Source organism: Pteronotus mesoamericanus, unplaced genomic scaffold (assembly GCF_021234165.1).
Source record: "Pteronotus mesoamericanus isolate MK-2021 breed Mesoamerican mustached bat unplaced genomic scaffold, CSHL_Meso_final contig_221, whole genome shotgun sequence".
NCBI classification, from domain to species: Eukaryota; Metazoa; Chordata; class Mammalia; order Chiroptera; family Mormoopidae; genus Pteronotus; species Pteronotus mesoamericanus.
In genome coordinates, this window is record NW_026555092.1 from 11623751 (window position 1) to 11649298 (window position 25548).

The 25548-nt window shown below is 37.0% G+C and overlaps 1 protein-coding gene and 1 pseudogene across 2 annotated transcripts in view; both read left to right on the forward strand.

Annotated features, from left to right (window-relative positions):
• ZMYM4 (zinc finger MYM-type containing 4) overlaps positions 1 to 25548 on the forward strand; it is a 130708-nt gene that overhangs the window by 48796 nt on the left and 56364 nt on the right. For both annotated transcript variants that reach the window (XM_054571948.1, XM_054571949.1), the window contains exon 2: positions 11981 to 12026. In XM_054571948.1, coding sequence (XP_054427923.1) covers positions 11981 to 12026 — 46 coding nt within the window. The remainder of the gene's footprint in view (positions 1 to 11980; positions 12027 to 25548) is intronic.
• LOC129069297 (nucleophosmin-like) lies at positions 617 to 1918 on the forward strand (annotated as a pseudogene).

The window sequence follows — 25548 nt, forward strand, 5'->3', positions numbered from 1 at the left end:
CCCAGTAGGAAGAAAACAATTTGAGAATGATATGATTAGAACTTCGAGCAGGAGTCAGAAATGACTTTGCTCCATAGCCAGAGTGATTGTTTTCAGAACTCAAATCTTCTTCCTGCAGTCTCCTAAGAATAAATTGAAGAAGATACAAATAAATGGAAGCATAGGAAGACTCAGTGTCATTAAACCGTCCACACTTACCAGCCTTGGCTGGTGTGGCTCAGTGGATTGAGTGCCGGCCTGAGAACCAAAGGGTCACTGGTTCGATTCCCAGTCAGGGCATGTGCCTGGGTTGTGGGCCAGGCCCCCCAGTAGGGGACACAGGAGGCAACCACACATTGATGCTTCTCTTCTTCTCTTTCTCCCTCCCTTCCCCTCTCTCTAAAAATAAATAAATAGAATCTTTAATAAAAGAAAAATAAATAAAAATTACTTTAAAAAAATGTCCACACTAATCAAAACAGCCCACAGATTCAATGTAATCTCTTATCAAAATACCGATGGCATTTTTTTCACAGAACTACAACCTGTATTAAAAAACACTATTAGAAAAAGATTAACTAGAAATATATTATGTGGGTATACATAAATAATTTTAGTCCCTGGTTTGATTCCGTCCTGTGTGTCTGTTCTGCGGAACAGAAGTTGTTTACCTCCGTCTGCCTTCTCTCCCACCCAAGTGCATGCTACCACCCCATGGAAGAGTCAATGGACATGGATATGAGCCCTCTGAGGCCCCAGAACTATCTTTTCGGTTGTGAGGTCAAAGCCGACAAAGATTATCACTTTAAGGTGGATAACGATGAAAATGAGCACCAATTATCTTTACAAACGATCAGTTTAGGGGCTGGTGCAAAAGATGAATTGCACCTTGTTGAAGCAGAGGCAATGAATTATGAAGGCAGTCCAATTAAAGGAACACTGGCAACTTTGAAAATGTACAGCCAATGGTTTCCCTTGGTGGCTATGAAATAATACCACCTGTGGTCTTATGGTTGAAGTGTGGTTCAGGGCCTATGCATATTAGTGGACAGCACTTAGTAGCTGTGGAGGAAGATGCAGAGTCAGAAGATGAAGAGGAGGAGGATGTGAAACTCCTAAGTATGTCTGGAAAGTGTTCTGCCCCTGGAGGTGGTAGCAAGGTTCCACAGAAAAAAGTAAAACTTGCTGCTGATGAAGAAGATGAAGATGACGATGAGGACAGTGATGATGATGAAGATGATATGATGATGATTTTGAGGATGAGGAAGCTGAAGGAAAAGCTCCAGTAAAGAAATCTATACGAGATACCCCAGCCAAAAACGAACAAAAATCAAACCAGAATGGAAGAGACTCAAAACCATCAACACCAAGATCAAAAGGTCAGGAATCCTTCAAAAAACAGGAAAAAACTCAGGAAAAAACTCCTAAAACACCAAAAGGACCTAGTTCTGTAGAAGACATTAAAGCAAAAATGCAAGCAAGTATAGAAAAAGGTGGCTCACTTCCCATAGTGGAAGCCAGGTTCATCAATTACGTGAAGAACTGCTTCTGGATGACTGACCAGGAGGCTATTCAAGATCTCTGGCAGTGGAGGAAGTCTCTTTAAGAAAATAGTTTAAACAGTTTGTTAAAATTTTCCGTCTTATTTCATTTCTGTAACAGTTGATATCTGGCTGTCCTTTTTATAATGCAGAGTGAGAACTTTCCCTACCGTGTCTGATAAATGTTGTCCAGGTTCTGTTGCCAAGAATGTGTTGTCCAAAATGCCTGTTTAGTTTTTCAAGATGGAGCTCCACCCTTTGCTTGGTTCTAAGTATGTATGGAATGTTACGATAGGACATAGTAGTAGCAGTGGTCAGACAAATGGGAATGGTGGGGAGATGAAAATATACATGTGAAATAAACTCAGTATTTTAATAAAGTAAAAAAATAATAATTTTAAAGGAGTAATTTTTAAAACACACATTCAAGTGTGTTAATAATATGTTTGACACAGTGCCCCAGACTGGGTCCTGCCACGTCTTACAGGGAGGGCTTAGCTGCCATCAACTTAGATGCCTCTCCAAAGTGGCCCCATAATCCAGAAACGCAAGGTTCTGGCACAAGGACCTCCCTTCCTGGGGGCTCTCATTCATCCAAAGTCCCATCCCCACCCTCATGTTAAGGTCTTCCTTGTTTTTGAGCCAGGAAGGAGCAGGCAGTCCAGTTGTTAAACACTCTCAGTAACCTGTGTCTCACAGTAAAAAAAAGAAATTTGAGAGATGTTGCAGATGGGACATTTTTATTTCCCTTGAAGACTTTTATTTAGTCAAGGATCTGGGTCAAATTATATGTACGTTAAGCTTCTCTGACATACACTAGTCTGCGGAAACAGAAAAGCAAGATTGCCTTGTTAATATCATTGAGTGTTCCAAATCTGGTACCATAACTCATGATACAGGTGTAATAGCATGTCCAGACAAGAATGGGTATTAATTGGATTCCTGGTATGTATATGATGGCACATGTACCTCAAAAGTCCATTTTGGACCCTTGTTTACAGCAGTGTTTGAAGAGGGCTGGGGACCTTACTACAGAGGCAACCCAAAGACTATTCTGTGGCAGCTTTTGAATAAAAATCCAAACTGTCTGTCTCCTTATTCATCCAACCATCCATCTATACATCCATTGTTCTGCTCGTAGAGCTAAAGCGATTAAGTTATATTTAGTTGGCCAAAAAGTTCATTTGTTTTTTTTCCATAAGATGGCTCTAGTAGCACTTAGTTGTTTTTAACTTCATTCAAGACAATTTTGTTAGATTGTATTGTAACAGCTGTCATATCAGCATGCATTTTTTAAAAACTTAGCAAAATTGGTGAATTTTGTGTGGCCATTTTAATATTGAAGGTGGAAAAAATGCAACATTTTCAGCATATTATGCTTTATTATTTCAAGAAAGGTAAAATGCAGCTGAAACGCAAAAAAAGATTAGTGTCTGAGGAAGGTGCTGTGACTTATGGAATGTGTCAAAAGTGGTCTGTGAAGTTTCTTGCTGGATGATATTCCATGGCGGGGTAGACCAGTTGAAGTTGATAATGACCAAATCGAGACAGTAATTGAGAGCAATCAACATTATACCATGCAGGAGATATCATGTATGAGGAGACATACTCAGAATATCCAAATCAATAAAGTTCCTGGTGAAAATGAAATGTATGTCTTTTATTTTATGGAAAAAACCATACGGACTTTTTGGCCAACCCAGTATATACTGAGTGGTCAGGCAGATGCATGTTTTGGCATGAGCTGATTTGCCTGGGAGTTAAAGGTGCCCACACACAGCTGGAGCTGTATGAGGGACAGAGTTGGGGGTAGGGAGAATGGAAAGTACTGTATGTCTGTTTTCATGGTTTCTTTTGTTTGCCTGGAACTTAACAGTAAATATTTAGAAGTGTATCAGGTATGTCAGGCACCATTCTAGGCACTTTAAAGTATCGAAGAACTGCTCTAAATTAGCGTACACTCTAGAGATGTGACATTGATATTTATCACAGGAGGAAAATTGGAATGGGGAGAAATGGACTTATACTATAGTTAGGAAAGGTAGAATATAGTAACTGTGTCCCCTCATTTTTGGAATTTTAATGTAACTATGGATTTTTTTTAATGGTGGCCTATATTTCTGTGACCTTTTAGTGGAGGATCCTGAGCTTCTCTGCTCCCTCCTCCACCCCACTGAAAGAGGACTGAAATGGATGGAGCCACATCCAGGACGTTATTTGGACCACTCCAGGTTCAATTTTTTTGGTATTCTTTCTCTTTTCTTCTTACCTAACTCTTTTGTAACATACTTACACACATCAGTGTATGAGAAAAACATCAATAAGTTGCTTTTCGCACGCCCTGAATCGGGAACCTGGTTCACAACCAGGCATGTGCCCTGATGGGGAATCGAACTAGTGATCTTAGGATTTGCAGGGTGATGCTCCACCCACTGAGCCACAAGCTATTGTAAAATAGACTTTGGGGTATCTACTTGAAGCTAAGGTGCTTTTCTGCCTTGCAAAGGGTTAATTAGCTCTGAACTGTTTTGCCTTAACGTGAGTTTCCTTGCACTCACCTAGCCTGTCTGTGAGACCATTTATACTGAGGATTTAGCCAGATCTTTAGAGAAATGAGTGTGTGGGCTTGGGAAAAAGAAACCTAAGATATTCCTCAGCTTTTTGTTTTTTTGCTGTTTTAGTCCACTTGGACATATCACCAGCCAGGGGAAAATGAGTCCTTTGTTTCATTGGAGTGGACATTGGTTGGTTCCCCAATATTTGTTACTCCTTTTTCCTGTTGAATAGATCAACGATTTTCTACCTTTTTCAAGTCATGGTATGCATAAATTAATTACTGAAATTCTGCAGCACACCAAAAAAAATTTTTTTTTCTGATCTGACAAAAAAAATAGGTATAATTTTGATTCATTCATAACAGATGGCTGTTGTGGTGTTTGCTGCTATCATTTTTTTCATTTCACAGTCTAAGGAGGGAAAAGGTCAGTGCCCTTGACAAAATAATCAGGTATGCATGTTTTAAAAATTCTTGTGGCACATTGGTTGAAAATCGCTGGTATAGATGGTCTGAATGGGCTGAGTAGACTTCAAGAATTGTCTAAGCCAAACAAAATAGTGCCATCCTTCCTGACCTAGTAATCAGTTTAGGAAATAAAGCCTGGGTCAGTCATTGACTGGCTAGGATGTGGTCCAGTCTATTAAATGCTCAGGAACATTGCTAAGAATTATGAGATATCTGTAGTCTCTCTTCTTTTATAGATGGTGTGATGCATGGATGAAGCTGAAACTTAGAGGTGGTAAGAGTTGAGAGATGCATAAAGAAGGGGAGCAAGAATACTGGTGAAAATGTTTGAAGCCTACCCAATCTCCAGACTTTTTACTTTCATAAGCCAATAAATTCCTTGTAATATTTTTGCCAGTTTAACAATGCTGAGGTTAGGGGTACCTCTACACCTCCCCTGGTACAGTAAAAAATCTGAACATAACTTTATTTTTATATATATATATTTGTTTATTATCATCCTTTTTTTTTGAAATTATACTTCATTGATTATGCTATTACAGTTGTCCTGGTTTTTCTCCCTTTGCCTCCTTTCACCCAGAAACCCTCATACCCTCAGGCATTCCCCCCACCATTTTTCATGTCCACGGATCATTCATATAAGTTCTTTGGTTATTCCATTTCCTATACTGTACTTTACATCCCCATAGCTATTCTGTAACTACCTATTTCTACATTTTAATCCTTTTACCTCTTCACTCATTCTCCCTCACCCCGCTCCCATTTGGTAACCAACAAAAGTTTCTCTGGCTCTGGCTCATGTGGCTCAGTGGATTGAGCACTGGCCTGCAAACTAAAAGGTAGATGGTTTGATTCCTGGTCAGGGCATGTGCCTGGGTTGCAGGCCAGGTCCCCACCTGGGGGCGTGTAAGAGTCAACAGATTGATGTTTTTCTGATACATTGATGTTTCTCTCCCTCTCATTAACCCTCCCTTCCCTCTAAAAATAAATAAATAAAATCTTAAAAAAAAATAAGTTCTCTGTGTCCATGATTCCGTCTCTGTTCGTTTGCTTAGTTTGTTTTTGAGATTAAATTGTTGATATGTATTTTTTGCCTTTTTATTGTTCATATTTTAGATCTTTTTCTTAAATTTTAAATCCCTATAACATTTCATATAATAATGGTTCTGTGATGATGAAGTCTTAGTTTTTTCTTGCCTGGGAAGCTCTTTATCTGCCCTTTGATCTAAATAATAGCTTTGCTGGGTAGAGCAATTTTGGCTGTAGGTCCACGATTTTCATGACTTTGAATATTTCTCTGCCACTGCCTTTAGCCTGCAAAGTGTCTTTTGAGAAATCAGCTGACAGTCTGATGGGAACTCCCCTGTAGGTAACTAGTTTGTTTTATCTTGCTGCTTTTAAGATTCTCTCTTTATCTTTAACATTTGTCATTTTAATTTTGATGTGTTTTGGAGTGGGCCTTTTTGCATCCATCTTGTTTGAGACTCTCTGCTTCTTGGGCTTGCATGTCTATTTCCTTCACCAAATTACGGAAATTTTCTTTCACTATTTTTTCAAAAAGATTTCCAATTTATTACTTTCTTTTCGTCTGACACCCCTACAATGCCAATGTTGGACCTGTTGAAAATATCCCAGAGGCTGCTTATACTACCCTCATTTTTTTAGATTCTTTTTTCTTCTTCTGGTTCTGATTTGTTGTTTTTTGCTTCCTTACATTCTAAATGATTGGTTTGATTTTCGGCTTCATCCATGATACTGTTGTTTCCTTGTAAATTGTTCTTTCAGTTAGTGTACCCTTCATTTCTGACTGGGTCTTTTTTATGCTGTTTACATCCTCACTAGGTTCCTTGAGCATCCTCACGACAGTGTTTTAACTCTGCGTCTGAAAGATTGCTTATCTCTGTTTTGTTTAGCTTTTTTTCTGGAGTTTTAATCTTTTCTTTCATTTGGTCCATGTTTCTTTGTCTCCTCCTTTTTGCAGCCTCTCTGTGTTTGTTTCTCTGTATTAAGTAGAGCTGCTTTGATACTTTGTCTTGTTAGTGTAACCTGATGAAGTAGGTGTCCTATAGGGTCCTGTGGCACAGCCTCCCCTCTCACTCAAGCTGGGTCCTTGAGGTGCACCCTTTGTGTGGGCTGGGTACCCCCTCCTCTTGTAGTTGAGCCTTGGTTGCTGTTGGCAGGTCAGTGGGAGGGATTTACCAAGTCCAGTCAGCTCTAAGGACTGGTTGTGACCACTTACCACCAACCTTGGCCCTCTGTGTAGGATCAGCTGTGCAGGGAAAAAGTGGTGGTGCTCCAGCGTGGTGTGTAGCTGTCCACTGGGTGCATAGGCTTTGGAGTTTCCCGGGTGGTTCAGGCCAAGGTCAGCCCCCAACCTGTGTTCTTCCTGGGTCCACCCTCCATGAGCTATAAAGCAGACTGAGATGGCTGCTACTTGTGCTGGGCCTGGAGATTCCCAGATGAAGCCAAGCTATGAATGTAAGCTGGCTGCTGGAGGGCCCAGGTTGCCTGTGGGTCACTGAGGTTAGCTGCTGCCCATTTCACAGGATTTAGGAAGTTGTGAAGTGTGAGCCAAGGCCAGCCATTCATATGGAAAGGCAGCAGGGTGGGCCCATAAGTTGAGTGGGGTGGAGTCTCTGGGGATCGCCAAGGTGGGTCAAAGAGTATTAGCCAGATTGATGGAGTCTCAGATAAGGCACTGGCTTGCTGGGTCTGTTGGGGGAGGGTTTAGGAAAGGGACAATGGCCTCTGCCTGCCTTTTTGTCTGGGAGAAAAAGCTGTGCCCCATCTCTGGACTTGATGCCAGACACTTCATTTCTGTGTATACCACTGGTGCCTTTCAAGCTTCTGCCCTGGTGCTGGAGCTTGGAGGGAGCGAGTCTGAGTAAGTCTCTGTGTGGGATCTTTAAGAGGAACTGCTTGGGGCTCCAGCAGTTTCTTCCACTGACTCAGTCCCCACTGGTTTTGCAGCCAGAAGTTGTAGAGACTTATTTTTCTGGCACTGGAACCTTGGGCTGTCAGGTTTAGGGTGGGGCTGGGACTCCACTCTCCTGAGATACTCCTCCTGAATTTATCTACCACACATCTGTGTGGCACCAGCACATTCAGCATTTCTGCCCCTCTTACCTGGATGAATGTGGTGTCTGGATGAATGTGGTGTCTTTAATTCTGTAGTTGTCAGACTTACATTCAATTCGATTTCTGATGGTTCTGAGTGATACTTGTTGTATATTTTGGTTGTAACTTTGATGTGGTTGTGTGAAGGGGTGAGCCATGTCTGCCTATGCTGCCATCTTGATCAGAAATTACTTATTTTTAGAGAGCGGGGAAAGGAGAGAGAAAAAGGGAGAGAAACCTCAGTGAGTTGCTTCTTACACGTCCCTAACCGGGCATCTGGCCCGCAACCCAGGCATTTGCCGTGTGAATCTAATGGGTGACTTTTGGTTCTCAGTTTCTTACTCATCCCATTGAGCCATACCAGCCAGAGCTGTGTTTAACTTTCGACCCCTCCAAAACATTATTACTGATAGCCTAGTATTGACTGGAAACCTTACTGATAACATAAACAGTTGAATAACACACATTTTATATGTTATACAAAGTATATATTTTGTTCTTAGAATAAAGGAGAAATGTTACTAACAAAATCATATGGAAGAGAAAAATAACATTCACAATATTTATTGAAAAAAAAAATCAGTGTATAAGTGGACCCGTGTAGTCGAAATCCCCATTGTTTGAAGGTCCACTGTATTTTTCTGTGTTTTTAAACAGCTCTGTTATAGAGGTATAATTCATGTGCCATGCAGTTTACCTATTTAAAATGCATAATTCAGTAATTTTTAGCATTTTCACATTTGTACAACCACAACTTTAGAACGTTTTTATTATCCAAAAGAGAAACCCTGTACCCGTCAGCAATCGTTCCCCCCCACCCCCAGCAATCAGCAGCTGCTAATCTGTTTTGTCCCTGTGGTTTTGAAATGTGTATCCAGTGTCACTAGATATTGTGTCTACTTGTAAATAAGCATATAAATGGTTTGGCATCAAGAGGCATTGTTTTAGTCTTTCGTATTTTGTTTTCTGTTTGAGAGGGAGGGTGGTGGGGTAGGAAAACAGGGTTTGGTTTTAAACCAAAGAAGGAAATGTCATCCTGGAAATTTTGCTACTCGAAAGACTTGTCTACTGAAGTATGTGTTAGTGCCTGATACTCTTCTTATCTAGGTTTCTTAATTTCTTCTCAGTCACAACTAGTTGCACCTATTTGTTGTAGTCTTTATAATTTTAATGTATTTCATTTTTATTTTCTTAAATATTTTTTACAATACAATTCAAGTGGTTTAAATTCAAGATCATTTTTTTCCTTTTAGAATATGGAAGTCAGTGATCTTTCGTGTTACAGCTTGCAGAGGAGTGTAATATCAGTCGAGTTCTTGTGTCTTATAAGACACAGTATTATCTTAGTCAGGAGTTGGGTTTTATAATCAACACACAAGATGAAATGTTACATAGTCCAAATTATCTACGAAAATCCCTTTAGGTCACTTATGTAGACATACCACCCTTAGTAATATCATCAATACCATCTTTTCCTGTATAACATTGAGTAAGAGTGTAGTTTCTCTGGTTGAGCACCATTTAAAGTGTTTAGGGCAGTATTATACAGAAAGTACATTATTTTTAAACACTTGGATCCCTTTCAGTGCAGGCAAGTGCTTTCATTATTTGCTTTACAGAGTTAATCTCCCATTTTCCTTTCTTTGTGGAACATAACTCATTGGAAAAAAAATCCATGTGTAAGTGGATCCGTGTAGTTCAAATCCTCGTTGTTTGAGGGTCAGCTGCGTTTTTCTGTATAAAGGTAGAGTGGCCTTTACTATTTCCTTTCCTTTTTAGTGTTTATATAGTTGAATTCACTTAAATGTGTTTTATGAATCACCTGCACAGTTTTCTTTCTTTCTCCTTTTATTTTATTTTATTTTGGAATTCTGAAATTGCACCAGGATGTATCCTCCCTCCCCTTTCTTCTTTGGTATTTGGGGGACCTATATGATCTCAAATACTCACATTTTTAGTTTAGGGAAAGTTTCTTTCATTATTTCACCTCTTAATTGTTCTTTCCTCAGGGGGTGCCTCTGAAAATACTGTTAGACCTACTGGTTTAGTCATCCGATGTCATATAAGATACCTTTTCCAACTTTTTGACTTTTTTTTATTTTTATTTTTTGAAAATTATATATGTTTTGCATTTCATTTCATTTTATTTATTTGTTTTTTAGAGAGAGGAAGGGAGAAAGAGAGGAAGAGAAACATCAATGTGTGGTTGTATTTCACGCACCCCCTACTGGGGACCTGGCCTGCAACCCAGACATGTGCCCTGCACTGGGAATTGAACCAGTGACCCTTTGGTTCGCAGGCCGGCACTCAGTCCACTGAGCCACACCAGCAAGGGCTTGACTTACTTTCTTTCTTTCTTTCTTTCTTTCTCTCTCTCTCTCTCTCTTTCTTTCTTTCTTTCTTTCTTTCTTTCTTTCTTTCTTTCTTTCTCTCTTTCTTTTCTCTTTCTTTCTCTTTCTTTCTTTCTTTCTTTTCTTTCTCTTTCTTTCTTTCTTTCTTTCTCTCTCTCTCTCTCTCTCTCTCTTTCTTTCTTTCTTTCTTTCTTTCTTTCGAAACTGATCAAGACCTTTGTCAGTAGCCTGTCCAATAAAATTTTTGTCATTTGTTCCCAAATATTTTCTTATTTCTCCTTCTCATGGCCATCCATGTTTAGTTATTTCCATTTGTAGCCCCTCAAACATCTCAAGATACCACTTACAATGCTTTTTAAAAGTTTCTTTTCTGTAAATTATTATTATTTTTCTGGAGTGGTGGCTGTTTATTCACCTTGAACTTTTTCTTTCACAATAGTTAATTTCTTTCAGAAGCCTGGGATCCTTGGTTGTCTTTTGACATTTATGAATATCAGATACTATTGATTACTGTAGGTAGTTGTGTTTCCTCTGCAGATGTATAGGTACCTAGATTGTTCTTTTTGCCTTAAATGTTTCTTCCTTGAATGGGGACACGCTCTAGGTTATAATAGGAAAGATTTATCAAGAAGCAGCCTTTCTTGCGTTCTTGCTTCATGGATGAATAGTAGGCAGGGAAGCAGGAAGGTGGAATGCTCACACTTGCTGAAGTGAAGAGCCCTTTAAAGACCAGGAATGGAACATGCTCATGTCTTTAGCTCCTGGATGGAGTTGCTTTTGCTTTACTGTTTTTCTCCTTTGTGTCTGTTTTAAAGGTCTGAAATTACTTCACATTTGAGTTTACTTCTTAGGCCCTAACGTATTCTAATAGCAACCATCCCTGTAATCTAGCTCACTTTCATTTAAAGAGCAGCAGATTTCTGGCTCTAACCTAAGACCAAAACCAATTGGTGCTGATTGTTCTGTTCATTTTAAATTTGGAGTTTTGCATAATTCTCAAGAGGTGTTAGTAATTGTTTATTGAAACATTTATTAAGCCCTCGCTGGTGTAGCTCAGTGGATTGAGCGCTGGCTTGAGAACCAAAGGGTCGCCATTTTGCTCTCCAGTCAGGGCACATGCCTGGGTTGTGGGCTGGGTCCCCAGTAGAGGGTGCACGAGAGGCAACCACATGCTGATGTTTTTCTCCCTCTCTCCTTTTCTTACCCTCTCTCTAAAAAAATAAATAAATAAAATCTTTAAAAAATTCTAGGACTATAAATTTATTTTTGTGTTCAGGAAATAAACTTTTTAAATAAAACATGAATATTTAAATGTTTTATTCTATGGTAATTCCTAATATTCATCCAACTGCAATAATAGTTCAAACTTAACTTTATGACTTTCAGGCATTTGGTTAAAGGGATTATGAATATAATTTGAAAAAAAAGGGAAACATTTATTAGCTATGTTTATTCTTACTACAAATATGTATGACTCTCTATTTTATAATATAAAAGGTTTTGGGGTTTTTTTTAGATTTTATTTTTAGAGAGAGGAGAAGGGAAGGAGAAAGGGAGAGAAACATCAATGTGTGGTTCCCTCTCCCATACCCGCCACTGGGGACCTGGCCCACAACCCAGGCATGTGCCCTGACTGGGAATTGAACCAGTGACCCTTTGGTTCGCAGGCTGGCACTCAGTCCACTGAGCCACACCAGCAAGGGCTAAAAATGATTTTTAAAAGTAAAGTATTTTTAAAAAATAGTTGGGGCATACATGTATCTCTTCATTTTTGGTTTATGGGTTTGGAGAACTTATTTTGTTGATTCTATATTTATTTTACTCCATCTGGTATTGTTTATTTTGTTGTGTATTTGTATACTTAAGAGTTAAAAATTACAGCTCTTGAGGGTGTTGGAAGGGATACCAAAAATATGCTTGAAGAATATGATAATAATGTTATTTTTCTCTTTTCTTTTTTGCTTTTTCAGTTTGAGCAGAAACCTGGTGCAGTTTTTGATGAAATTGTAGAGAACTGTAAGTACCATTTTAGAAAAAAAAATCATGTATTTAGATAGATAATATATAAGTCTAGATAGAACATTTATAACAGGGCTGATTAATGTAATGATTCAATTTAATTTAGATTAGATCTCATCACACCTTCTAAGTATTTTCAGCAAGTTAATCTGAATTTTAAGTCTTAACTCTTTAAGTTAATATTTTATTCTCACAGTTATTAAGGTTGAAATATAGCCACACTTTGTGTATATGTGAAGTATACAGAAGTTTATGCATCAATTAATACAGATTTCTACTTTGTTTACAGGGTCTCTTAATTTTCACTTTATATTTTTTCCATGGTATGTCATTTTCTTAAAAAAAAAAACCAGCAACTCAGTTTCTTGTAATTATAAAAGTAATACATTCAGTTCTACAATACAAAAACGAATAAAGCTGAAAATAAAAGCCTTTGTCTTAACCATTCTCTGAAGATAACCAATTTTAAAAGTTTAATATATATCTTTCCCAACTTTTTTTCTGTGAATGTATGTGGGTGTGTGGTTTATGTATGTGTGTAGGGAATTATATGAATTCTGTTCTTGCTTTTCCCTTCCAACTGCCTAGACATTCTTCTATGTCAGTGGGTTTGGACCTATTGCATCCTTTTTAATGGCTACTCAGTATTTTATTGTATGACTATATTATAATTGAACCACCTTCCTCTCTTTACATGTGTATATTATTCTTCATTTTTTCGCTATTACAAGCAATTTTGAGTATGTATTCCTATGCACATCTTTGTCTACTTGAAGTGTTTTTATAGGCTAAATTCTAGGAATAGAATTGATACATCATCACAGGATGGTTTTGTACTTGTTTTTGAAGGTTAAATTTTGTTACATAGAATTCCTAAGTCAGGGGAAATGTGCATTTCTTTTGTTTTGTTTTTTAAGTTTACTTCCCCCAATAAATTATGTGAGTACTGCCTTCTCTTTGGAATTAGTTACTACTGTTGAGTGATAGCATTCACTGTTTAGACTATATATTGAGAGGTAACCAGTGCTCCTGACCTTTAGTGGATTTAGTTTTTAGTTTTTTGTTTTTTTCTTGCATGCAAGAAAGTAAATTAGGCTCCAGCTAGCTAATCCAGAAGAAACTCTTGAAGTATATTGGAATATTTCACAGAATTTAGGGAGGCGGTAAAGAACAAATATCCTCCAGTGAACTCAGTGAGAGGAGATCATAGACTTACTCTGTCTGTGCTGCCAGAAATCAGTTGTGCTCCAGTAAATTATCCTTTTTGTATATCCATTTTAAATCTCAAGTTCCTAGGAAAAAGCTTATGATTGTGTCAGTTATGGGTGATGGTTATCTTTGAACTAGTCATCTGTGGTCAGGGAAAATAGGGTTAGAAAGTAAAACATGGCTATTAGGAGATACCATTATATCCTCAGCCTGTACTATTCACTTTCATCAAATAATTTTTGATTACCTTCTTCTGGACATGCCTTTACTCAAGCCTGTATACTGGTAATAGAAATTAATCAAATAGCTTTCTAATGAAGGTTTTAATTTGAGGCTTTGTTTGTTAAAGATGTTGAATAACAACTAACTTAAAGTGGTAGCAGGAATCTTAAAGCAGTAACCAAGCTGCTGTACTTGGTTCCCTATACCCAACACTTGAGGTTTGTGTTTCTGGTGCTTAGTGCTTTTCTGTTCCAACCCCGCAAACATTTTTAGGTTGGAAGTTTACAAGCAGGGGGTTGTGTAACAAATATCGAGTGCAGATAGTGTGGTGAAGATTACCCTGGGTCTCCTCCTTTCTGGTAGAGTATCATTAAAGGGCTGTTGAAGACTCTGGAGGCAGCTTGGAAGGGGAAAGTGGCCTCTCTCCAGGAAGGGGATTCAGGAACATAGATACCTATTTAGGAGATACAAAGGCAGGCTGCTACGTAGATGGTATGAATAGACCTACTATTCTTTCTTGAGGTCCACATCCAGGGAAATGGAAAGTCACTATTTCTCAGGCAAATAATGTGTCAAAATACCTGGTATTATTCTTGACCAACCATGTATTCATTGCCCAAGACCATTCCTACGGTAAACCTGTTCCAAGACTTTCAGCAAAATACCATAGTATCAGCTAATTGTTGGCACACACAAACAGACAAAGCTTACCTCTGTCAGTGAATATGGGAAATTTGGTTTAAATGTGAAAAAACTGAGTTGACCTTCCAAAGATAGTGTTTTCAGTGAAAGGGATTTAAAAGAAAAGAGGCTTCAGCATTTCATGCAAGTCAAATAGGGTGGTCCAACTTCTACTTGATTATTTGTTAAGAGAATTTGTGCTGTGGATTTTATAAGCTACATGGTGATAGAGGAAGTGACTGATACTGTGGATCCTCCTAACTCATATTCCTTTAACTTTTGCCAGTTAATGTGAAGTTTAAAAGAAATTCAGATAGGAGAGAAAAATTTTTTAAAATGCCTTCAGACAGTTGCTTCCTTAGATTAGGAACTTTATTTAGTGGCTCTAAAATAACTACCTACTCATTCACCTATGGTTAGCTTTCTAACTTATAGAATAAATTCATTGGACATAGGCTTGACAACTTCAAGGGACAAACAATGGTGTTGCTGATTTGTTGAAATACAGTTATTTGAATTAAAAATTATTTATTTTTGATTACTTGAAATGTATGAGTTTATTTGTGGAAAACATTGCATTTATAAGCGGGGACTCCAAGAGAACCGTGGAATTTACCTCCTGGAGGGTGGATGCCATGTAGTACAGGTTTGCCCTGCTAGGTGGATATTCTAGGAACCTGTCTGTATCAATGTACCAGCTGGCATTGTTGTGAGAGGCCGTGTTCGGCATTACTGAAATTTTTTGAAGACTCTTTCAGTGCGTTTGCCCATATCACGAATGCTGATTTGTAAGTGCACCCTCCCACACCATGCTGAGTGTTCAGCAGTTTTGACCAAAAAACGGCATGACCCCTTTGCCCCACCCTCCCTATTCACTCGATCTCATCCCGAGTGACTTCTTTTTGTTTCCCAGGATGAAAAAAGTCCTCAAAGGGTAAGCTTTTGCCAATGTGGAAGAGGTGAAACAAAACAGGGCAGAAGCACTAAAAGGCATCAAAATCAACGAGTTTAAAAACTTACTTTGAGCAGTTGAAAAAAACATCATAATGGGTGTCTTGCATCAAATGGAGAGTACTTTGGCCCTGGCTGGTATGGCTCAGTGGATTGAACGCCAGGCTGTAAACTGAAAGGTTGCCATTTCGATCCCCCCCGCCTGGGTTGCAGGCCAGGTCCCTGGTTGGGGGGCGTGTAAGAGGCAACCAGTCGATGTTTTCCCTCACACATCAATGTTTTTCTCCTTTTTTCTTTTCCTCTCTTCCCCTCTCTCTGAAAATAAATGAATACAATCTTTTTTAAAAATGGAGAGTACTTTGAAGGTGACTGAAGTTTAAACATGTAAGAATAAATACACAATTTTTAATAAATAAATTCCATTTTTGGGGGGAGCATCCCTCATATATTGAGCATCTACTGGTTGCCATGGACTCTCTGAGGAACATTACATGTTATGTTCTCTTCACAATCACCCAGCAAAAACAGGCATTCTTATTCTCTTTTTACAGATGAGGATACTAAGGTTCAGAAAGGCTAAGTGACCGATCAACTAGTAGTTGAGGTGTATCTGGATGATGCTTCAAACAACTGAGCTATCCAGCCAGGGCAGGTGTGTCAATTCTCAAATCCATCCAACAGTCATAACATAGTAGGATGGATACATGGAAATTTGATGATTTTACAAGAGCTATGAAGTAGGCATCCCCCCAAAACTGGAATTATCTTTTGGAGGGCAGGCCCCTTGTAGTATAGGCTTCCCCTGCTAGTTGAGTGTTCTAGGAACCCATCCATATCAGTATACAAGCTGGTGGTGGTGTGAGAGGTTGTGCTCAGCCTCAGTGACATTTTTTTTTTTTAAACTCAGCACGTTTGCCCATTTCGTGATGGCTGATTTATGAGCGTACCTGCTCATACCATGCTAAGTATTCATCAGTTTTTTACCAAAATGGCATGATCCCCATGCCCCACCCTCCCTATTCACCTGATCTTGCCCTAAGTGACTTCCTTCTTTTTGTTTCCCTGGGTGAAAAAGTCCTCAAAGGGAAACATTTTGCCAATGTGAGAGTTGAGAGAGGCAGAAGCACTTAAAAAACGTCAAAATCAACTAGTTTAAAAACTGTTTTGAGCAGTGGAATAAAACATCCTGATAGATGTATTGCGCCAAGTGGAGAGTACTTTGAAGGTGACTGAAGTTTAAACATGTAAGACTAAATACACAATTGTTAATAAATAACCATTTTCAGGTGTCTCCCCCACACCCCCCATTTTTCTTTTTTTTTAAGTCTTAACCATAATAGTATGAACTAGGAGATTAGGTTCAACTATGTATAATAGAAACACAATAGAAATTTATTTTTCATATAAAAGAAGCCCAGATGATGAGATGCCTCTGGTTATCAGGAACCCAGGGGCCCTCTGGCTTTCTATGTCACATCATTAGTAGATGGCTTATCTTCAGCTTGCTGTGGGGTAGGCAGGAGGGCAGAAAGGACCATTTCTCAACAGAATCAGTCTCTTAGAGAACTTTCCTAGCATTTCTGCCTATGTCCTTCGGTTTACATCTTATTAGCTACCCTGACTTCCAAGAAAACTGGGAATTGTGGTCCTTTAGCTGAGTCATTGTTGTCAACCTTAAAATCAACGATCTCTTAGTAAGTAAAGGGGAGAGAATTATTACTAGGTATGCAGTCTCTTCCATAACAACTCTCTAAATGAGGATACTACAACTGTCTCTGTTTTATAAGTTTGTGTCTGCCTACGCAGTATTAACAGCAGTTTGTGTTTTAATTATAATATATCAATGCAGCTCAATTTTGAAAGAACTGATAAGTTGAGCATTGATTTTGTTTTGACCCCAGATCTACTTAAATATTTCTGTTTACATGATCTATTGCTGAGTAGTATTTGGGTCCTTCCAACATTGTGAAGGAATATCATTATGAAAATGTTGAAGCCAGAGCCTAAAATCTTCTCTAGGAGTATAAACATGGGTACAAAATTGAGATGACATCAGACAAAAATACCTCAACTTTCTCAATAATTTTTTAGTTTAATAAACATAGAATTGTTTTAGATTAAGCAAATTATATAATTTTGAATGAATGAAATGGACTAAACTAATTTTTGCTTTCTGTATTGCTAAAAGGTATGTTATGTAGTTATGCAAACAATTTGCAGCTATATATAAGATTATCATTAAAGTTGAGTGGTTGCAGGGAAATTTTTACACTGAAAAGAAAATATAAGTTGTATGTGTATTTTAGTTTAGGATGTTCAGTAGTATAAGAACCTGGTAAAGAGTGAAAATATATTGCAAATGTTTGAATATAAGGTAATTCCAAATACAGGGTACTTACCCATTTTCCAATGAAAAGATCTAAAATCTAAAATTTTTACTATCTAGAATACATGTCCTCTTAGACACAGAGGTGAAGGTGTCTTGTGATCATTTGTTAATTTAACTTAATTATGTTAAAGAATGTTAACTTAGAAAATGCTGCTTCAACTTATTTTGTGGAAGAATTTTAAGTATCTAACATGCATATTTTAGAAATTTGACTTTGTCATTACTATTGTCACTGAAAAAAAATTTTTTTATTTGTTGATTTGAGAGAGAGATTGATTGATTGATTTGTGGTTTCACTTAGTTATGCATTCAGTGGTTGATTCTTGTATATGCTCTGCCCAGGCATTGAACCAGCAACCATGGCATATCAGGATGTTACTCTAACCAAATGAGCTATCTGGCTAGGTCTACTACTGTCATGTTTTAAGGCAGTTAACATAGTTTTCTAGAGCCTTCTGTCTAAATTGTTTAAGATAAAACATAGTTTGAATTTGCATTATGATTACTGGTATGATCTGTTTAAACAACTACCTCAAACTTAGTGGTGTAAAACAACAATTTTATTATGTTCTTGGATTTTGTGACTCATATATTCAGAAAGAGTATGTTGGAAATGCCTTGTTTTTGCCTCACATTGTCTTGAGTAATGGCAGAGAAGATTTGAAGAGCTCAAAGGTTTGGTGTTGGAGTAGTCTGGAAGTTGATTCACTCATGTTTAGCCTGGCCTAGAAGACAAGGTCTCCTTTTTGCCTTGCCTTCCTCATAGCATGGTGGACTCAGGTAGTCAGACTTTTTTTATGGTGGTTCAGGACTCCAAAAGCAAAAGACTAATTGAGTGAATAAGGTAGATGCTGCATCTTTTCTGACCTAGCTTCAGAAGCCACACAGCATCACTTCTACCACATTCTTTTGGCTACAAGGAAGACCCAAGCCTACTTAAATTCAGGAGAAGATTCAGACCTCAATTTCTTTATTGGAGAAGGGTTAAGGTCACATTGTAGAAAAGCATGTAGATGGGAGGTATTGGTGCAGCCATATTTGGAAATGCAGTCCATTGTCACAGCATATAATCCTGTCGTAGGACATTTTTTTCTAAACCAGAAGATGGTTTTTAAAAAAACACTCTGTAGGTCAATATTTGGATCTTTACAACATTAACTGTTTCCTGTAATAGATAAACATAGCTGCATGAATCTGATCACATATGATATTTTTTTAAGAATAATTTTTTGACTTTTGGTTTAGCCCCTCCTTTCCATATCATTAGTCCTGTCTACACCCCCTCATAACCCATGTCAGTAGCTTTGTAAGTAGCCTTCCATGTTTTTCTTTAATGCTCATAAAATATTTATGTGTGTATGTAGGGATTTTGAGGGTTTTTTTTTTTTTTTATGTTTAACAGATGAGATTATCATAGGCATACAATTGTCCACTTCTCTTCTTTCACTCAAGAGTACTTGATATCCCTCTACATCAACTGGGATAGCTCCATCTCTTATAGTGTAATATTCCATGATTGAGATATACAGTAAGTTATTTTTTTTGCCTTGTTTTTAGGCATTCATGTTGTGTGTTTTTTTTGCCATGATAAACAGTGATGCATTAAATATCCTTTAATGTGTGTCTTTATATATTAGTAGTTTTGTATCTGTGGATAGGTTACAAAAAGTGGAGATTGTGGAGTAAAGGGTATGTGTAATTTTAATGTGTTGCTAGTCTGCTTTTCAAAACATCTTTAATGCCTCACGTTTCCACTGGAAATGCATAAGGACAACTATACTCATTTCTGTATATTGTAGCTCTTTATGTTTGGAAATCTGATGGATATGAAATATCATTGTTAACTTTAATTTGCATTTTGTTAATTCCTATTGAATTTGAATTTAAGCAGCTTTTTAGTAAGTTTAACGTTTGTACTGGCCTTTGTATTGTGTAGTTACAAATATTTGTTAAATATCCTTTCCCTATTCCTTTTTTAATATAATTTATTTATTTTTAAAGATTTTCTTTATTTATTTTTAGACAGAGGGGAAGGGAGGAAGAGAGGGAGAGAAACATCAATGTGCGGTTGCCTCTCACATGCCCCCCACTGGGGACCTGGTCCACAATGCAGGCATGTGCTCTGACTGGGAATAGAACCCACGACCCTTTGGTTCACAGGCTGGCACTCAGTCCACTGAGCCTCACCAGCCAGGACCTCCTTTCTCCATTTCTGAAAGTATTGTTTTATGCCAAGTTGTAGGCTTATTTTATAGTGCAATAAGAGTTGTTAAGGTGATTCACAGTAAGCATGGTAAAGGATAATTCTGAAAGAAGATTCAGGTATACATTTAAAAAGATAGACAACCACTTAGTCATTCAGAAAATAACTTTTAGAATGTATCACCTAAAGTTCTTCTTTTTTAAAAAAATATTTTATTTATTTTTAGAGAGAGGGGAAAGGAGGGATAAAGAGAGGGAGAGACACAAGATGTAAGAGAGAAACATCGACCTCTGTGTGCCCCAACCAGCTTACTAAAAAGCTGCTTAAATTCAAATTCAAGTTCAAAAGACTGAACCTGCAACCCAGACATGTGCCCTGACTAGGGATCAAACTAGTGACCTTTTGCTTTTGGGGATGCCACCCAACTGACCGAGCCACACTGGTCAGGGCATCACCTAAAGGTTCTTCTGTTTTTGAGTTTTTCTTCAAAGATTTTATTTATTTATTTTTAGAAAGAGAGAAGGGGAAAGCGAGAAACATCAATATGTGAGCAATACATTGACTGGTTGCTGCTTGCATGCCCCCAGCTGGTGACCTGACCTGCAACCCAGGTGTGTGCTCTGACTGGGAATTGAACCAGCAACCTTTCTGTTCACAGGCCAGTGCTCAGTTTACTGAACCACACCAGCCAGGGCCTACAGTTCTTTTTATAATATAAGTGTATGGGGTTTTGATTTCTCTTGCTTTGTTTCCTTTTCTTTGTGTCATGTTTTCCCAAACAAATGTTCTTAACCTGAAAACTGGATATTTTTAACATCAGGGTTTTCATTTGTGATTTAAAAAGTTTTCTTATACCTTTATTATATACTATTCTGGTGTTTCTTGGAATGTTTAGGAAACTATTTGCATAAATAAACACAAAATATTTATAATGTGAGATATTTAAAAAACAGTAAAAAACCTTGGTTTTACCACCCAGGTTTAAAAAAAAGTACATTATCATCATGACTCTGATGCCAGTTCCTCAATCCAATTTTGTTTCTCTCTCCAAATAGGCATTATACTGAATTTTGCTTATTTCTCTGCTTTTCTTTTTAGTTTTTACCACATTTACATTATTAATCAACATATTGTTTAATTTTGCTTGTTTATGAACTTTGTATTTTTTTGAATCATACTATATGTGTTGCCATTTTCCTTTTTCTCATATATTTTTGGTATTTAATTGTATTGATGCATATGGCTCTTATTCATCACAGATACATAGTAATTTATTATATAAACATTATAATTTGTATTTTTAAAAAAATTGTTGTAAAAGTACATAATGTAAAATTTACCACTTAACCATTTTTTAGCATACAGTTCAGTAGTGTTAAGTACATTCACATTGTTGTGCAATAGATCTCTAGAATGTTTTCATCTTGCAAAACTGAAATTTCTCTACACGTTGGACAAGAATTCACTTTCCCCTCAAGGTTCATCTGTGTTGAAACATGCGTCAGAATCTCCTTCCTTTTTATTGCTGAATAATACTCCACTGTACGGATATGCCACATTTTGTTTATTCATTTATCCCTTGATGGGCTTGTAGGTTGCCATTCTAATGGGGGTGAGGTAGTATTTCACTGTAGTTTTGATTTGCAGTTTTCTAATTACCAATGTTGAGTATCTTTTAATTTGCTTGTGGACCACTTGTACATATTCTTTGGAGAAATGTATATTCAAGCCCTTTGCCCATTTTTGAATTGAGTTATTTTGTTGCTGTTGATTTGCAAGTATTTTCTCCCATTTTTTCCCTCCTTGAAAACCAAACAATTTCTTGCTTGCTTGCTTTATTTATTTATTTAACTTTATAACTTTTTTAAAAAAATAATTTTTATTAAATGTATTGGGTGCCATTGGTCAGTAAGATCACATAGTTTCCAGTGTATATCTCCATAATACTAGATCTGTATATCGCACTTTGTGCCCACCACCTAAAGTCAGACCATCTTCTGCCACCATATATTGGGCGCCCTCCACCCTCATCCTCCTAACCCTAACCCTCTGGCAGCCATTTCTGTTTGTGTCCACAAGTTTCAGTTTTATATCTCACATGAGTGAAATCATATGCTGCTTAGCTTTTTCTAACTGACTTATTTCACCTAGCATAATGTTCTCAAGGTCCATTCATCTTGTCACAAACAGCAGTATTTCATCTTTTCTTATGGCTGAGTAGTATTCCATTGTGTACATATCACATCTTCTTTATCCAGTCCTCTATCAAAGGACACTTTGGCTGTCTTCATATCTTGGCCACTGTGATATTGCTGCTGAACATAGTGGTGCATGAATCTTTGCGAGTATATGTTTTCAAGTTTCTTGTGTAGATACCCAGAAGAAGGATTACTGGGTCACATGGTAACTCTAGACTTAATTTTTTGAGGAACTGCCAAACTGTATTGCATAGTGGCCATACTAGTCTACATTCCCAGCAGTGCATGAGGGTTCCCTTTTCTCCACAGCTTTTCTAATACTTATGACTTGTCTTGTTGATAATAGCCATTCTAAAAGGTGTGAGGTGGTATCTCATTGTAGTTTTGATTTGCATCCTCCAAGAACAAGTGAGGTTGAGCATCTTTTCATGTATGTGCTGGCTGTTCGTATGTCTTCTTGAGGGAGGTGTCTGTTCAGGTCCTCTGCCAGTTATAAATTGGATTGTTTGTTTGGTGTTGAGTTTTATGAGTTCTCTGTTTATTTTGGATATTAAACCTTTGCTGGAGCATTTTCTTCCACTTTGTATTTTGCCATTTTATTATGTTGAATTCTTTTGATGCAGTTTTAAAAATGTGATTTAGTCCCATTTATTTTTGTTGCCTATGCTTTTGAAGTCATGTCCAAAGAAATCATTGCCAATATCAATGCCATGAAGCTTTTTTCCCTATGTTTTCTATGAGTTTTAGGTCTCATTTTTAAAGTATATCACAATATAAAATTTTATTTTGCCATCTATATACTTCCTGATGTTTCTGGTTTCTTTATTACAAATCTTCTATGAACATTCTTTTTAGACTGTATTTTTAAATTTTTTTTATTCAAATACATTTGTCTCCATTTTCCCGCCACCAGTTTCCCCTTCCCCACTCACCCCTACCTCCCACCCTTAATCCTTCCCCCTTTGGCTTTGTCCACGGGTCCTTTATACATGTCCTTTGATTTGACCCTTCCACTTTTTTTCTGGTTACGCCCCTCCCTCCTTCCCTCTCATTACTGTCAGTTTGTTTTTCCTTTCAATGTTTCTGATTATATTTTTCTTGTTTGTTTTGTTGATTAGGTTCCATTTATAGGTGAGATCGTCTGGTATTTGTTTTTCACTGCCTGGCATAATTATTTTGCTTAGCATAATGCTTTCCAGTTCCATCCATGCTGTTGCAAAGGGTAGTAGCTTGCTCTTTCTGCTGCGTAGTATTCCACTGTGTAAATGTACCATAGTTTTTTGATCCACTCATTTACTGATGGGCACTGAGGTTGCTTCCAGCACTTGGCTATTGTAAATTGTGCTCCTGTGAACATGGGTGCATAGGTTCTTTTGAACTGATGTTTCAGGATTCTTAGAGTACAATCCCAGCAGTGGAATCACTGGGTCAAAAGGCAGTTCCATTTTTAGCTTTTTGAGGAAATTCCAGGCTGTTTTCCACAATGGCTGCACCAGTCTGCATTCCCACCAACAGTGCACTAGGATTCCCATTTCTCCACAACCTTACCAGCACTCGTTGTTGATTTGTTTATGATGACCATTCTGACCGGTGTGAAGTAGTATCTCATTGTGGTTTTAATTTGCATCTCTCTGATTGCTAGTGATGCTGAGCATCCTTTCATATGTTTCTGGGCCCTGTGTATGTCCTCCTTGGAGAAGTGTTTGTTCAGGTCCTTGGCCCATTTTTTTAATTGGATTGTTTGTCTTCCTGGATCTATGAACATTCTTGTTTATGTTTTTTGATACATATAAGAAAGTACCATGCATGGAATTCAATGTAAAATCTATCTGTTATGGTTAGTCTTTGTCAAAAAATAAATCTATTATTTTAAGATAGGGATTGACCACCTCTTTCTAGCCAGATAGTAAATAGTTCAGGCTTTATAGATCATACTGTTTCTGTTGCAACAACTCAACTCTGCTTTTGTAGCATGAACACAGCCATAGAGAACACATAAAGGATTAACATGTTTTTTTCCCAGTAAAACTTTATGGAGGCTAAATTTTTAATTTAATTTAACATAATTTCCACATGTCATAAAATATTTTTCTTTTGATTTTTTGAAACAATTTAAAATGTGAAGATCATTCCTTGTACATGGGTTATATAAAAATAACAGCTGGCTTCTGGATTTGGTGTGTAGACATAGTTTACCCATTCCTGCTCTAGGGTATATTGGGTATATTTGGGAAGGTGATTGCTCAGGCCTAAGGTGTCTACATTCTCCTAGAAACGCAAAACTTATTTTTCTAAAGTTTTATTCATTTATACTTATACCATTAGAGTTTTGATGACTGTGCATCTCGTCAACATTTGATATTTTTTAAACTTTGTTAATACGGTAGGTAGAACATGGAATTCATTAAAAAAAAAAAAGGATTTCCCTGATGAATAATTTAGTTGAATGCATTTTAATATTTATTGGCCATTTCACATTCCTCTTATGCAAAATGACTATTCAGGTAAATCTGTTGCCCACTTATTTTTGGTTTGTTGGTCTTTTCTTAATTGTAGGAATTCTCTAAATTAAGAAATATTATAAAGAGTAAACTTGACAGTTATAGATACTGTGAATAACTTCTAATTTATGAGTTGCTTTTATAAAGCCTTTGCATAAGCAGAAATTAATGTAGTTGAATGATAAAGAAATATATCAGTCTTTTCCTTTATGGTTTCCCTGTTTTCCCATTATATTTAGGAAAATCTTTCCTAGGCTGAGGTTGGTCAGGAAGACCTCTGATACTGCATTGTAAACTTCATTAGTTTTACATTTTACATGTAGCTCTTGAATTATCCTAGATTTAACTTTTCTGTGGGTTGGGTTACGGAACTAATTTTATTTCTTTTCATAATTCTAACATTGTTTCACTGCCATTTATCAAATATTATGTCCTTTTTCTAATGATCTACAAAGTTATATCTGTGGCCTTTTTTCCCATGTTCTCAGTTGATGTTCCATTGAACTATTTGTTCCATGTTGTCTTAGTTAATTTAGTTATGCTCTAAATCTTGATAATATGATGGTTCATGTCTCTGTAAATTGTTCTTTAGGAATGTTTTGCCTATTCTTGTCACTATTCATTTTTGAAATACCTCGCCAAGTCCTTAACAAAACAAAGTCAAATAATAAGAAAATCTTGTACGGACTTTGATTGGAATTGTTTTAAATCTGTAAATCGAGAGAGAGGATTGGTGTGTTTATGCCGTTGAATATTCCTATCTATGAACTTGGTATGACTTTCCATTCATTTAAATATTTAATGCCTTTCTTTAAAATTTTATAATCTACTCTAAAGCTTTTTATTTTATATTTTAGCATTTAAGTCACATTTAATTTGAAATATATTATTGGACTTAGGATAAGATTGGGTTCTAATTTTGTTTTAGATGAGTATCTGATTGTCCTACCATGTTAAATAATTCATTTTCTCATCTAAGTAATAGACGTTTTCATCACTAAATTGGCACCACTGAGATGTATTTAAGTTCCGTATATGTAGGAATCTCTTTCTGTAATTTCTGTCACATTCCATTAATTTATATATTTATATGTATTTCTGTCTTAATAGTAAATATTAATATTCTATATCAGTATCATTGATTTTATTTGTATATATTATTAGA